The sequence below is a fragment of the Rhamphochromis longiceps genome, linkage group LG2, assembly GCF_057381845.1.
Source record: "Rhamphochromis longiceps isolate RC_006_pf linkage group LG2, R_longiceps_female_GT1.1, whole genome shotgun sequence".
Classification (NCBI taxonomy): Eukaryota; Metazoa; Chordata; class Actinopteri; order Cichliformes; family Cichlidae; genus Rhamphochromis; species Rhamphochromis longiceps.
Window position 1 is genome coordinate 35,390,012 of NC_140558.1, and position 15,072 is coordinate 35,405,083.

Genomic DNA, 15,072 nt, shown 5'->3' on the forward strand with positions numbered 1-15,072 from the left:
TCATTGCACGCAGTCTTACTTTGTTTCACCTCAAGCTTTTACTTTGGCTTTTCTGACACAAAAGTACACAAACCAGTCAATAAATACAGGCAGCAAAAGAACCAATGACACGTTGACAAAAGTGGAAAAAAAATTAGCAAAAATCTTTTTTTGTTCGTCAATAACTTAGTGTAATAAAATGCTCCAAAATCGCTGCTGCTTCAATCTGCATCACACACAGATCGTTTAAATAAGATCAGCGGTTATGGGTATTTCCCCACAATAAAGACTTACAGTGTAGAGACTATTTCTTGTGGTAGTGGAGCCTGTTTTCTTCCCTTAAACTAAAAATATTTGGCTGTTACAATAAGGAAAGTAACAGAAATGTTAAGAGCAAAGCAAAGACTTGATGCAGCCCCTCTCCTCTTCACTGGTCTTTCTTGCTCTCTTTTGGCTGCTCCATATTGTTGGTGTCAGGAGGAAGCTCCTCGCCACCCTCTTGTGGCTGAGAGCCATTCTGCTCCTCTTCCTTCGAACCATGGCTTTTGTTCAGCTTCTTGGATTTCTGGAAGAGCTCGTTGAGGTTAAACTCTCGGATGATGTTCTCCTGTGGGTGATATAAAATGTATTTATACTGTCTGCATGTGTAAGCAAGCAGCATCTACTCAGGTCTTATTTCATGTGTTTTCTTACAATCTGAATAGACGTACCTCGTTCATGGTCCAAGATACAGCTCTACCTTTGCTGTCCACCATTGGACGCCTCATAACTTCCCGTCCTCCTTGAAAAAGCAGAACTGAAGGTAGCTGCTTGGCCAGAGGAGAAGTACTAACCCTGTACCTGTTCAGAAAGACAGTTAATACCAGTCAATAGAATTCTAGAAAGAATCGAGCAATACTGGATAATTAAAGACCATTTATTAAAGGCAAAAAAGCCCCCCAAAACTGACTTCTTTGAAACCTCTTCATAGCGACCAATGTCTATCTTCCCAAAGCGGAGTCCAGCACAGTTGTAGCTGCAGAATATAAAGGACGACACATGAGACATTTGAGACAAATATACAGCTGTTTCTCTAACATGAAGTAAATTACATTATCTTGCATTTGAAGTGACTCTACAACAGGGACACCAGCAACAATCAGGCATAATGTATCTGCAAGGGTATTGTTTCAAAATGTTAACTAACATCTTGGATCTTTTTTTTTTTTTTTTACTTAGTGTCATTTCTGTTTTCAAATAAGAAACCCTGACTGAGATTAAATATCATCTAGACTCTTCTTCTTTTCTATATCAGCACATAATTAAAAAATAATTTGGTCCTTAGCAAGTCTTAAAATTTAGGTAAATGTTACCTCATATGAACAATACCACATGACGTGTTTTACTGTGTCATTAACAAAAATGCAGAAGCAGTGTGTGATAAACTAAGCACATCCTTACAGCTTCCATAAGAAATTAAGAGGGTAAGTAGCAGTTGGGTAGCAGATCCATAAAAACAGATGTTTTGGCAGCTTTTCTGGTCCGAAGCGTTCAGGTGCGTATCAACACAGACCTGTCTTTCCTGCTAAGGAAAGTCTTCACTCAGGGGCTGCTGCTTAGGACTGAACATGCAGTTTGCCCTTCGTGCCTCCCTCTTTGAACTTTTTGTTAAACCCTGTTCATAGTGTTGAACTTTGCTTGTTAACCTTGGTATATGGGTGAACTTAGTTTGATTGGAGTTTTGTGATGCGAATTTGCCTTAGTTAAACCTTAACTTTTACCCTCGTCTGTGTTATCGTATTATATGTTAACTGGTTGCACAGTGGCCTGCAGAATGCAGCCCTGTCGGTTTTCAGTTTGAATTTCTGCAATTAAACCTTTTCTTCATTTAGTTTCCTGTGTATGTATGCTTATGTATGTTATTCCTCCCTGTCCCCTAGCAGTGGGGGTCGTAACAGGCCATAACATGCATCGCCATGTCTGGAGACACCCAAACAAAGCTTATAAGCCACAAACACCTCAAAGCAACTGTCAAGCACGGTAGTGGAGTGCTGATGATTTGGGCTTGTTTTGCAGCCACAGGACTTGGATACTCCACTGAGTGGACCATGAACTCTTCCACATGTATACCCATCTCTCCAAAAAACTAAAACTTGGTCAAAAAAAGGGTCATGTAGCGGGACAATGATCCCAAGCACAGCAGCAAATCTACAACAGAATGACTGCAAAGTGTTCAAAGTGTTCCGATGGCCCAGTCGAATCCAGACCTCAATGCTGTGCATAACTGCCTCACTGCAAACCTCAATGAACTGAAGCAATGCTGTGAAGAACAGTGGTCCAAGCAAAATTCCTGCACAATTTTTATTAAGTATTTAATGACATGGTGTATTATGACACGTGTCTATCTGAAACTGTATTCAAATCATTTTAAACTTGGTAGGAACCAGGTGATTTAAAAAAAATTATGTTCTGAAATATTTAACCTTAGAAAACCTGAATGCGACTGAAGTAAAGAGTGTGATTTCTTACTTGAGAGAAAGGTTTGCAAAGATGGGAGCAAACGACTGACAATCAGAGGACCAGTTGGCGTAGAATTCAACGAGCCATGTGACACGACTGTCCCGCTGCAGCTCCTCCTAATGAGTGAAGAACACAAAGTTACACTCAAACCAACCCACCCCTCTGAGCAGGGCATGATCAGTTAGAGAGTTCGCTTTTTTTTTGGTATTTTAGTTTAGGAATTTTTAAATGTCAGACATACAATTAATATAATATCATATAACTGGATTTCAGTGTTTGATGGAAACTGCTCTAATTTCAAACAAAATGATTAATAGACTCAATCACTCCATGAACTTTCAAATAAAATAACACTCCCAACTGATGTAACTGTAAGTAATTCCCACCTCTTTTGTTTTTATCTATCATTACAAAGACCAGTGGCACTACTATACATGCAAATGGTCAGCTGATATTAGACAGGACTCACGTCGATGGTCTTGTCACTGAAGTACTTGATGTACTCTGGGCCCATGTAGAGAGGTGGCTGACAGGTCATGACAAATGCTGCAGAAAATACACAGATAAACAGACTGATGAGCTTAAAAAGGATAAAAACAATGTACATTTTACAGTTTATCCAGTGGTAGTCTCTGTTCACCTATGATACTTTGGTAAAAAAACATTTTTATTTGTGTTTTTTCTTATTTAAGTTTTCTCATTTTATGTTTCCTTTCTTAAATTCTGCCATCTTGTCCTATGTTTTTATGTAATTTGATTATTTTAGGTGTACACTTTGGTCAACAGCTGTTTTTAAATGTGCTATAAAGATAAATTTGACTTTGAATGAATTCTTCTTTTGTTGGGGGGTGGGGGGTTGTAAAGGACACCGTTTTTATAAATTACACAATGGCACCACCTGTAGGCCAGTTAATAAAAAGTTCTGATTGCAGAAAGCTCAGAGAAGTTTCTAAACAGGGCTCAGATTGCTGCTTTACCAGGAGAACACTTCACAGAGAAGATGTGAAGCTTTTTCTTAAAATAAATACATAAATCTTTGCCAGATGAAAAATTCAGGACTTCAGAGTAAAAATACTCATTGCACCTCACCTGCATTGGAAAATAATCTAAATATATACAAGAAAACTGGTGATGTCACTTTTCTGTACAGTGATAACACCGACTTCCCACTGGATGGTATTCAGATGAAGAAAAATTTGTCAAAAGTGTGAGGACTTTTATCAGTGGAATGAGCTTCAAGTACATTAGATTAATGATCATTTTTTACAGCAGTAACAGAAATGGGAACTAATTGCTGTTGCACATTATGTCTCAGAAACACTGGCTCAAGGAGAAACCCCTTGATGAGCTTTAGATATCAGTACAAGGTGAATACAGAGGGCTGATTAATTTGGCATGTCAAAACAAAACAAAAGACCACTCCTATTCTCATTAACATATCTCTTTAACTAATGAATGAGTGCAGCATCACTGCCTTAAGACTGGGGATGGTTAATGCAGTAGAGTTGTGCTTTTCTAATTAAGAACCACTGGTAGACACAGTTTACACTACACAATTTTAAAGGTGGTTGTGACAGACCACTGACCGAGGCACAGTGCAAGGTAGAGGATGCCAAACCGAATGTCCATCCTGAAGAAGAGGATACAGTTGGCCACTTTGCTGAACATTAACAAGTTCCCAATGTGCTGCTCCACTGTGACTGAGGAAACAAAGAGCAGGGAACAATGAATGAACAGCAGAGGAACACCTTCATACTGTTGACCTTGCAGTGTGTAAGTGAACCCCTCCCACTCCCTTAATGTTTACACAACAAACCCAAAGTTTACAGTGAATCACTTTACAGATGTGTGTTCTCAGTAGAGTGGGGGTTCCTCTCAAATGGCTTATCAGATCAAGGAGTGGAAACAGTTAAACATCAGACTGTGTGGTTAAAGATTAACAGCAGCATGTAATAAAGACACAAACAAAGCGACCTTCCTGACTTTATCTAAAAAGTTAAGGTCAACAAATAAATCACAACATATCCCGGTGCTTCCTATGATTCGCTGAGTGGTTTGGATCATTGGCCACATGGTTGATTGGGCCACTTTTTGTGATGTGACAGTTTATAGTGTAAACACACTTTCATCAGTAGGTTTACACATAAGACAGTGTGTGTGTGTGTGTGTGTGTGTGTGTGGGGGGGGGGGGGGGGGGGGGGTAGACTACTCACTAGCTCTCCTGTTCTTCATCATCACTATTGCACTGAGAAACATGAGGATCTCCAGCTCTCTCTGTAAAACAAAAGGAGCAAAATCATTAAAACAAACAAACAACAACTTTGTGTCAAGTTTATTTACTACTTCTATTTATTTCATATTTCAGAGGCTTAATTAGCCCCACCAAAGGTAACCGCAGCTCCCCCACCACCACTATGCTCACCCAGTCAAAGTCACAGGAGTTGCCGTCCTCGCGCTGGGTCACCAGGTGCTCGCAAAGACCTGGAGTCTTTCGCACCACCACGAAGGAGATGGTCAAGAGGAAGGACGTGATATAGTACGGCTTGAGCAGCCATTTGTAAATCTGAGGTAAGTGATACAAGAAAGCGCAGAGTCCCGTGAGTAAACCCATGCTGACGGAGAAGACGAACCACCGCGACAGAGTGTTGGAGGAGAAATGACAGCTGGAGCTGTTGAGCTACGGTGTTACAGTGCGCATGTGCCAAATGGGGGCGGCGGCGTCGTTTCTGGGTCCGGCGGCTCGCCGTAGATTTGGCGGGCGCTGCAAAACATAAACAGAGGCAGCTGAAAAATGGAGGAAAGTAAGTCAGCAACAGAAGTGCACAGTGCAGTTAAAACTGGTGCGGAAGATTCAGCTGAAAGCCAGGCTAATGAAGCGACAGGAGAAGCTTCCTCACAGATGCCGAATAAACCGACAGCGGAGGCGGAGGCTCGGTACAAGAGGATGAAGCTTTTTGACAAAGTCATGCAGAAGAGCCTGAACAGGTTTATCGAAGATGTCAGGTAACGTGTTGGGTGTTGTGTTTATTACCTTGTTTTTACGGTGAACTACACGTATGTCATGATATTACCTCTGCACGAAGGATATAAACAGGGGTGAGAGCTGGTTTGAACGTTTCTCATCAAATAGTTACAAAGGTGGTGGTCATTAAATAAACAGTAAACCAAGTGTGAAGATCTCATTATTAGAACACAAACAGTCTTAATTTATCTCAAGTGAGCCAATAAAACTCCAGTATAATAACCTAGAATACCCCAAGAGTATATATAAGATATTTCCTCAATCTAGCCCTAAATTTAGGGGACTCATTGTGTCACAACACCGAAGCATTAAAAACAACATAAAACTTAATAGCTTAAAAACCCTGGAATAGCGAGATTAATTTTAAAAAGTAATACAATAAGGGACTTAAAAAGTAAAACTAACAACTAAGTGTGTTAAAAGCTTCATATTTAATGAACCTCAGCTTTAAAAAAACATTCGATGAACAGCTTACTTGCAGTTTGTGTAGTCTGTTGTCGTTTCTGGGGTAAAACAGAGGGAAGCTTGTTGGGAATTGTGCAAAATCATAGGGTTATTATTATTATTATTTTTAACAAATAAATAAAAATAAGGGATGGAGGTTGGGCTGTTTAAGAGCCCTAGCATTTTTTTTCATTTTACATTCTTTGTTATCTAGAAGACTACTTATGATCACTTATGATAAATATTGGACTTGAATTTGACATATTTCTTTTTAAGAAGTGTATCTTTCCCATACAGATTTTTTGTCCTTGCACATGTGAGATAGTGAGATAAATTGACAAAGGAATGATCCTGTGGTGTTTGTTAGCAAGAAATCTATAATACGATTATTCAGAACTCTGGTTTGGACAAATCTAACACTTCAGACAGGCACTCTGTTATGATTATTTTTTAAATGTATATTATTTTACTTACAGATGAAAACCAAACAATTCCACTGCCCTCCTGTCCTCCAAAAAAGAAGGCCTATCCAAACGTACTTTTAACATAGCAGTAGTGTCTTATAATGTTAATGATCTACTTATTCCTTAGCTATCATTTTCAGGAAAGGTCATAGTTTACTTTACTTTGTTCACACTGTTCTCTCACAGTTTTAACAGATTCGCCAGCATGTTTCGTCCACTGTACAGTAAGAACCCTCAGAGAATGGAGAGCATTCACAAGCAGTTCATAGAGGAGCTGCGGAGCACCATACAGGTCTGTAGCATTTTACATTAAAACCCTGTATTTAAAAACAAACAAATGGGAGGACTTCTGCCTCCTTTGCATTGTGTATTGCTTAGGCTGTATGTGTGGTACACCTTTTTTTTATACATTGTATATATGACATTTATTACATTTATGACATTTATTGTCAATTTCCTTGCTGATAGCAGTAAAATTAGTATTACAAATGCATTTTGTCATTCAACAGGACAAACCAAATAACTTTCCTGGGCAAAACCAACATTTGTATAGCTGTCCAAATACTCATTGTATGCCATATTCACTGATCTACTACTGGTCTTTATTTAAACTTGTTTACATAAAAGTTTGTGTTTTCCTTCTCATGAAGGAAGATATCAACAGACTGATTGAAGAAGGCCAGCTAGAGTTAAAACTGAATGAGCTGGACAAACTAGAGAGAGCCACCAAGGACAGTCCAGACCCTGCATGGTCAGTAAACCGCTTTGAAAACACTTGAACTTCTGAAATCTTGAGTATTTAATTATATATGCTTTGTGCATTTTCTTACCAAACTGCTGAAATTCTCTCTTTTCTTATTTTTTATCTAATTAAATAGTGAAACGTAACTAAGTGGAAATATTTTTTCATTAAATGTACTAACTGTATATTTAAGAATTTCATTTAGTCAGTGAATCAGATTGAAAAGGTAACTTTGCATCTTGTATTATAGTTATATTGCCTTCCTTTACTATACTGCATATCACCACTGTGTTATTTCAGCTTTTTAACAATCAAAGCATTTTAATCCCTCATCATCTCAAATGTTGTCTTAGGCGACCAAGCGGGGTCCCTGAGCAGGACTTTTGCAGCTTTTTGATGCCGTACTATCAAAAGCAGGAGGCCTACATGCGACGGGAGCTGAAAAAGATTCAAGCAGAGAATTCTGCTCTAGCACAGAAGGTTCAGGGTGGAAGAGAGAGCATCAGTCAGACTGAACACCGAATTTCTGCTGCTGTTGATGAGTGGAAGGTGAGAGAGAGAGAGAGAGAGAGAGAGAGAGAGAGAGAGAGAGAGAGAAGATAATTGGCAGAATAGATATGACTTGTCCATAATAAGATCCATGAAAAAACCATATTCAGCATGTATGGAAGTATAAACTGTGTCATTTCGATTTTTATATACAAAATATTCTTTGTACAGTACATTTATTTTGATGATCACATACAGTCTTTTTTTTAGCTGTTACATGTATATAGACCTTTTTTCTCATATTCTTACATTTGTGTGTATATACATCTTAGGTCCTTTTTTAAGATTTATTTGTTATATTATTATTAAAAGCGAGTCAATGCACTGAAAATGCATTCTAATGCGCACTAACTGATGATCTGAATAACAATAAAGTAGCTATTCTATTGTATTCTATGTTTCTATCATTCCTAATGAGGATGTTCAGTATATTTAGTCTCAGTGTAGCTTTAATGGTTTTATTTGGTAACTTGTTATAGAACTTTTCTACTTGTAACATAAATAAATTGAGTACTAATAGTTTTGTTATGTGTGTTCTTATCTCTCATTTTTAGGTATCAGTGACAGAGTTTGAAAGGCTGGCGTCATCTCTTTGCCCCGCTGATGTTTTTGATGTGTGATTTTCCAAATTACACAATATGTCCACTAACTTAATTGTACATAATGAGTTTGTTTGCTGTGCCTGTTTGTTTGAAAATAAACACGACGTTTTGGAAATTGTTAGTGATTATAGTCCTGTTTACACCGACAGTTACGGTACAGTGCGTGTTTGTTGCCTGCATTACGGTAAGTGGCCATGAAAAGAAGTGAGGAGCAGAGCGCTTGACACTCGAATTCACGGAGAACAGCTTCCTCGCAGATAGCAGGCCATAAGCTTGAAGAGCCCGGCATTTTCTTTCCATATAAATGTATTATTCAAGGTAGATATGACGGAAATGTTTTCAACTCTTTTCGGGTCAAATGAAGCTCAGGGACCACCTGGTTCTTCGTCTCTGGGTTTTGGACCGGGGAAGCCTCCACCGCCAATGCCGCAAAACCAAGTTGCCATGGCGGGTCAGATACCACCGCAGCTCGGGGATGAAGGGCCTGCTCTACGGAAGCCTGGAGCTATGAATGAACCTTTCTATTTACTGCGGGAGCTGCCTGGTACTGGTGAATTCTTGTAACTGTTGGGTGCTTCGTGTTTAATTTGTCCTTTATTTTTAAACTTTAGCCGAAATCTAAAGCTGCTTAAATAGTTTGTAAACAATACTAGCTCACGTAGGTTGACTAGCTGGTTGTGGGCTAACATTGAGTTAGCTGATTGTAGTTAGTAGCGATGTGTTTTTCAGTGAAGCGTTTATATTCAGTGGGTAACACAAATGCTGTAGATTTAACACCTTTTTGTGGCTTAAAAATATGTTGTGTAACTACGGTTATTATGGGAATGAACATCCCTGAAGTAGCCCAGGTTCCCTTTGGAAATGGCCATCTATTTCACAAACATTTATGTACAGATTGGTTACAAATGATATGAATTTGGTGTGTGTGCTTAGTGGGGAACGAGTTAACGGGAAACACCAACCTCATCACGCACTACAACCTGGAGCACGCTTACAATAAGTTCTGCGGGAAGAAGGTGAAGGAGAAGCTCAGCAACTTTCTGCCAGAGTTACCAGGTGGGTGCTACAGTCACAGATGTGGTCAGATAACTGTTTAGTAACAATCTTATAATGATCAGTGTTGGACAGTAGCCGTAAAGCTTTACTTTGATAGCTGTGAAATGCAATATTATAAAAATATTTTAAAACCTGGGTTCTCACTGTCCGTTGGATACCGCTGACTGAGGAAAAAGTCTTTAAACTGAGTTTTACTAAAGGACACATTGACAACTGAGAGTTATCAGAACTTGTTCGTATGAGCAACCACTTGGAGAAAGTGGGAAAGGATAACTCCCTTTTAAGTGGACTGACACAAGTGTCAGTGTCAGTTATACAAGTAGTCTATCCTCCACACCAGCCTGTTTCACAAGTTCTGATATCTTAATTGTTTGTCATTTTGGGTCATTTAATAATGCCAAATTAGTTCTGAAATAATAAATTCTAAGTGTAGGTGTCATTCATGGGCCTGAAGATCCCAATTATATTATTGTGTGTTTTGGTTATCTAGTTTTAAGTGTACTATACAGGCCACCTTTTGTTATGAAACTGGCTGCAAAATAAACTCATATTGGAAAAACACTTTGTAGTTTATCTTCAGCCATTTCTTCTGCTACGGCACAGGACATAAACAATGTGATGTGATAGTAAAGATGATTGTAATACTCCAATCACATCTCTTGTTTTGGATCTTTATGAGTACTCAGATAATGGAGCTGTTAAACCATGATCCACAACTAGTTAATACAGATATAACATATTAGTGGGAATCAGTGGGAATTTTATGCGAAGCTACATCATAACTGCAAACTTCTCTTAAAACGTTATGACATAACCTGACATGCACCTCCCATAGAAATTTAACTACATGTCAGGTCGAAGCAGTCCGAAACTATTGTGATTCTGAAACTATTGTGATTCGTCCTGTGCATTTCCAGCTACTTTTCTGCTGCACAATTTATCAGTGAGAGAATCATCATATCGATATAAGGAATAATAATCATAACATCAGTAGAAGGACTCACAAATGTCAGCAAATTCCTGGAGGGATATTGTTGAAACTATCAGAATGGAGTGAATCTACAAAAAAGTGGAAAAACTAGAGGGGTGCATGTGAAAAAAGAACTGATCACACCAAAGAGTGGGTGGGGACCCAGGGGGGAAAAAGTTGCAGCAGTTTATTTGTTTCTTTCTCTTTTGATTTGAATATTTAATTAAATTTACCTGTGAACACAGCTGAGCACTTATGCTTTGACCTTTTCTGCTTCTCTGCAGGTATGATTGACTGTCCGGGCACACAGGACGGCAGCTCATTACGCTCTCTGATTGATAAGCCTCCAGTGTGTGGAAACTCCTTCAGCCCACTGACTGGCGCTCTGCTAACAGGCTTCAGACTACACACAGGACCGGTACATACTACAAAATACAATGCAGTATAAAGTTCACGCAGACATTTTCAACGTCCTGACTGACACTGATTATTCAAATTTAACTGACATTTAAATGATCTTAATTCTCATATTTGCATATTAAGTACGCAACTAATTTTTCATCACATCTTTGCAGCTCCCAGAACAGTACAGACTGATGCACATACAGCCTCCAAAGAAGAAGAGCAAGCACAAGCACAAACACCATCGACCGCAGGATCCATTACCACAAGGTATGATATAAGTTTATCCACATGCATGTCTGCAAAAAGGTACAAATATTATCATTTCAATAACCTTTCTTATTTTGATGTTTGATGTCACAGAAACGCCGTCAGACTCTGATCCCAAGAAAAAGAAGAAAAAGAGAGATGATGATCCCGATCGCAAGAAAAAGAAGAAAGACAAGAAAAAGAAGAAGGTAAGATCATTTGTCAAACTTTACCTGAACTAGTTAGACGGATCTCATTATTATAGTAAATTCAGGTTTATTTTAATTTCTGTATTTAATTTCTTTTATTTTTTTAAAGGCTACTTTTGTCTGATCTCTTATTAACAAGGGATCGACACTTCAAGTAGCTCCTCGTATTTGAGTCGGCAGATATATTTATTTATTTATTTTTAAACCAAAAACCCTTCCTCACACAAAAACAAAGGGATGTGTGTCTCTTATCAAAAGTGAGGATCTTTCACTTTTTAGGCAAATACGTAAACCGTTACATGTTTGCAAATGCATCATTTGATCTTAATTCAGTGGAAAACACCAAATGTGCAAAAAGTCGAGGGATCTGAATGCTTTAACTACATGACCATGATGATACCTGTATGTACACTGCTCAACCAAAAGAAAAAATTGAAATCGCACTATTTTAAAATTTTATTTAACTGGAGCTTTAATGACTAAATTAACTTCCAGAGTTGCGCAGGCTTTTCACCAATGCAGTGGTGGCCAATCCAAGTGTAGAAACGATTTCTCATACAAAGTTTGAGCCCATTGAATCCTGGCATTTTCATCTTGGAACAAGAGCCTCCCATCAAAAAATTAATTGGTGGAAAATCCAGTCATTAAGTATATCCAGATTTTTGGCTGACTTTTTTTTTTTTTTTTTTTTTTAGAAACTTAAAGTTGCTACATAACATTTGTCAACCTGACCAACTGAACCAACCCCAGATCATAACACTGTCCCCACAGGATTGTGCATTAGGCACCAGGCGTGATTTATGCATCACTTCATCTGCCTCTCTTCTTACACCTGTAAGATGTGCCCATCACTCTGGAACAGATTAAATTTCGGCTCATCACACCACATCACCTTTTTTTCCCACTCCTTCAGATTTTGGTCTTTATTCCTTCCTAGCAAGTTATTTTCTTTCCAGTTAACCTCACCGATAAGTGATTTTCTTAAGGCTACACAGCTGTTTAGCCCCATTCCCTTGAGTTCTCTTAAAAATTGTGCATGTGGAAATGTTCTTAGGTTAAATAAAAAACATAACCATGACTTCTACTGCTGATTTTTGTTTATTAGATTTCATCAAACATTGTGAGTAATCCCTGATCGAAATAATTAAGCTTTTTTGCAATAAAGCATTGACAAGTTCTTAATCTCCTCTGCTTTAACCTGCTAAAACAGTTAACATTAAACAATATTCTGCAAAAACCAGATCCATATTTTCTCCACAGTTTTAGTCCTTTCTGAGACACCAAATCTCTAAACAAGGTCTTTAATTGTGTGTGTGAACCTCAATAATTTTAAAACCATCTGGGGTCCCACTGCAGATGTAGCCTCTCTAAACTCCTGCTTCATGTCACTCAGCAGCAGTGAAGACCACACCTGTATTCATCCTATAAGTGTGACAACTCTGTTTCTGCCCCCCCCACAGAACCGCCACAGTCCAGACCACCCCGGCCTCGCTGGATCACAACCCAACAGCAACAGCCTCAGATAGACAGCCCACTGTGTGCATGCCTGTGTTTGAATGCGTGACTTTTGTAAGAGGATGTGTGTGTATTTTACAAGTAATTGTATTATTAAGAGTATGTTTAAAGAGAGAAATAAATGTATGGTGTGCGAAAGAGTGAGCTGTGACAGGATGTGATGGAAAGATTGATTTCAGTACAGTGTAAAAGGCAGATAAGCTGTGTGGTGCTGTGGATGACAACGTGTGTGTGTGTGTCTCTCTCTTTAAAAATGTTGTAATATCTTTTGACCGTAATGCCAAAATTAAATAAACTTTGGTTACTATCTTGTGTCTTGGTCTGTCTTAGATTACGATCAGGTTTAAAATAATGATCACTCTGGCAATGTCTTGGCATTTGATCATTTATTCATATATCAAATGCACATGCTGGTTATAGTGATGCAAGATTTAATTTAGCTAAGCAGCATTTCAACACTAATCATAGAGGCAGTTCATCTAACAGTCTTTACAGATACAGCAAAGGAGGTTTTCAAGACTGTCAAAGGCACAGATTAAATTCAAGGTGGCAACTACTAATCAAATATAAAGACAAAAGCAGAAGCCATTAGCTTTTCAGACAGCTACTTACACGGAACTATAATACAACAGATGGTTGTTAAATATTTTAACATGACAAGAAGGACATAAAGAAATGGCATAAAGTAGAACCTCAAACTTTCAAATGCTAATCTATACAAAGTAATAAAAATTTCACCCTCTATGAAGATTAAAGGTGAGTTTACAACAAATTGGACTTTACTGCAGAGCTAGTGCATAGTTTATATTAAGGCATTCCTGGTTTACGTTCCTATACTAGCAACTGTTATCACAGTCCCTAAAGATGTCTTTGGTTAAGAGTAGGGTGTGGGGAACGTCAAGCCTGAAGAGCCGGTGTCCTGCAGGTTTTTGATGTGTCGTTGATCCAACACGGATGATTTAAATGAGTAGTTCATTACCAGGCCACTGGAAAAGTTCAAGCCATGTTGAATTTAGCCATTTAAGTCAGCCGTGATGGATCAAGGACACATCTAAAACCTGCAGGACACTGGCCCTTGAGGCCTGGAGTTCCCCCGCCCCTGGTATAGAGTAAGCTGTTTGCTAGAGGCGTTAATCTTGCCTTCACTTCCATTGCAAAGATAGCAGCACAGGCACAAAGCTGAAATAAAAACCTCACGTCTAAGCAAGCGTGCAAAGAGTCAAGCAGCTGAACACGTCCTATGACCAGGAAAATGGTGTATAAATAAAATGACAAAACATAACAGAAAATCTACGGAAAGCGGCCCAGGAATTGAAATGGATTGAATTAAAACAATTAAAAATATACATTAAAGCTGATTTGTGCTGTAATTTGTGGACACTTGTGCAGAACAAACATGTACACAACACAATGACACAAGGTCATGTAGATCATGTACACAACACTTTGGAATAAAAATACATTTTGTTTTTGCCAGCCATTGGCTGAGACTACGTGCTGCAGCTAGATGTGTTTTTATCAAGTTAAAAATCACATTTACAACAAACAAGTTTGACCCCAGCCACTTCCTCCTCAGTCTTCACTTAATATACTGTACACAAAAATGTTAAGCAAGCGGCAGATCATAAAATACAAGTCACACCTCACACTTATTTACAAGACAATTTGCTGGAGGACGTTTTCTTTACCTGCAATACAAAACTGAGCAGAATAAACATTAAATCACCCGAGCTTTCTTTAGAATAGGCCCGCTACAAAATAACATTAGCTGATAATGAAGCGCTTCCCTTTTTAATGCTACAGAAATTATAAAAACTACACTTCAATACACATTTTATACACACACTAGTTCATTTCTGTGCATAAAGTAGTATAAAGTAGTCCCCAACACTGACACACTGTGCGTCACAATTACCAAAACCCATCCCGTTCTTTCTTTGTAAAAGTTACAAAATGTGTTCCTATAGATGTTTATATTTATAAAAGAGTTCAGAATGTGAGGGGAAAATAAGCTGGTTAAACTTCATCTCTGAATCACACAAATGCACGAGGAGAAATCTCTCTGTTCAGCTCGGGTATTTTAATTTAAATGAAAATGCTGGATAGGGTGTGTTAAATGCTGGATAGGCAAAGGAGTCTGTTAAAGAGTGACAGTACAAAAAAAAAGAAAAAGTAAATGGAGGTAGATGTGGTGTCCGCCTGTGTGTTTCAATCAGAGAACGTTTGTGAAGAGCTGAAGTTCTCATAAATATTGAAATGTTCAAATCGTCTAGGTCTTTAGGATTTTTTTTTTCACATGCATTAACAGTGTCTTACTGTGTGTGTTTTTTTGTTTTGGTTTTTTGTTAAGAGTTTGTTGGAGACTACAGT

The 15,072-nt window shown here is 38.3% G+C and overlaps 3 protein-coding genes across 4 annotated transcripts; 2 read left to right on the top strand and 1 right to left on the bottom strand.

Moving 5' to 3' along the window:
- Window positions 1–19: 19 nt before the first annotated feature.
- Window positions 20–5,155, bottom strand: tmx2a (thioredoxin-related transmembrane protein 2a). Its single transcript, XM_085425844.1, has 8 exons — window positions 4,901–5,155; window positions 4,692–4,752; window positions 4,065–4,178; window positions 2,948–3,024; window positions 2,488–2,594; window positions 929–994; window positions 690–819; window positions 20–586 (listed from the first exon to the last, which is right to left on the bottom strand). Exons 1-8 carry the CDS (start codon window positions 5,087–5,089, stop codon window positions 407–409), a joined length of 924 nt encoding a protein of 307 aa, XP_085281970.1. The 5' UTR covers window positions 5,090–5,155; the 3' UTR covers window positions 20–406.
- A 60-nt stretch (window positions 5,156–5,215) lies between these two features.
- On the top strand, window positions 5,216–8,416 carry pmf1 (polyamine modulated factor 1). Its single transcript, XM_085425875.1, has 5 exons — window positions 5,216–5,481; window positions 6,595–6,700; window positions 7,059–7,159; window positions 7,504–7,699; window positions 8,254–8,416. Exons 1-5 carry the CDS (start codon window positions 5,270–5,272, stop codon window positions 8,317–8,319), a joined length of 681 nt encoding a protein of 226 aa, XP_085282001.1. The 5' UTR covers window positions 5,216–5,269; the 3' UTR covers window positions 8,320–8,416.
- Window positions 8,417–8,476: 60 nt separating this feature from the next.
- med19a (mediator complex subunit 19a) lies at window positions 8,477–13,009 on the top strand. Of its 2 annotated transcripts, none has more exons than XM_085425855.1 (6): window positions 8,477–8,851; window positions 9,235–9,357; window positions 10,612–10,745; window positions 10,903–10,999; window positions 11,093–11,187; window positions 12,648–13,009. In XM_085425855.1, exons 1-6 carry the CDS (start codon window positions 8,626–8,628, stop codon window positions 12,711–12,713), a joined length of 741 nt encoding a protein of 246 aa, XP_085281981.1. In that variant the 5' UTR covers window positions 8,477–8,625; the 3' UTR covers window positions 12,714–13,009. The 2 variants fall into 2 exon arrangements, with proteins under 2 accessions (XP_085281981.1, XP_085281988.1); XM_085425862.1 differs by having other exon boundaries at window positions 8,477–8,845.
- Window positions 13,010–15,072: the final 2,063 nt, after the last annotated feature.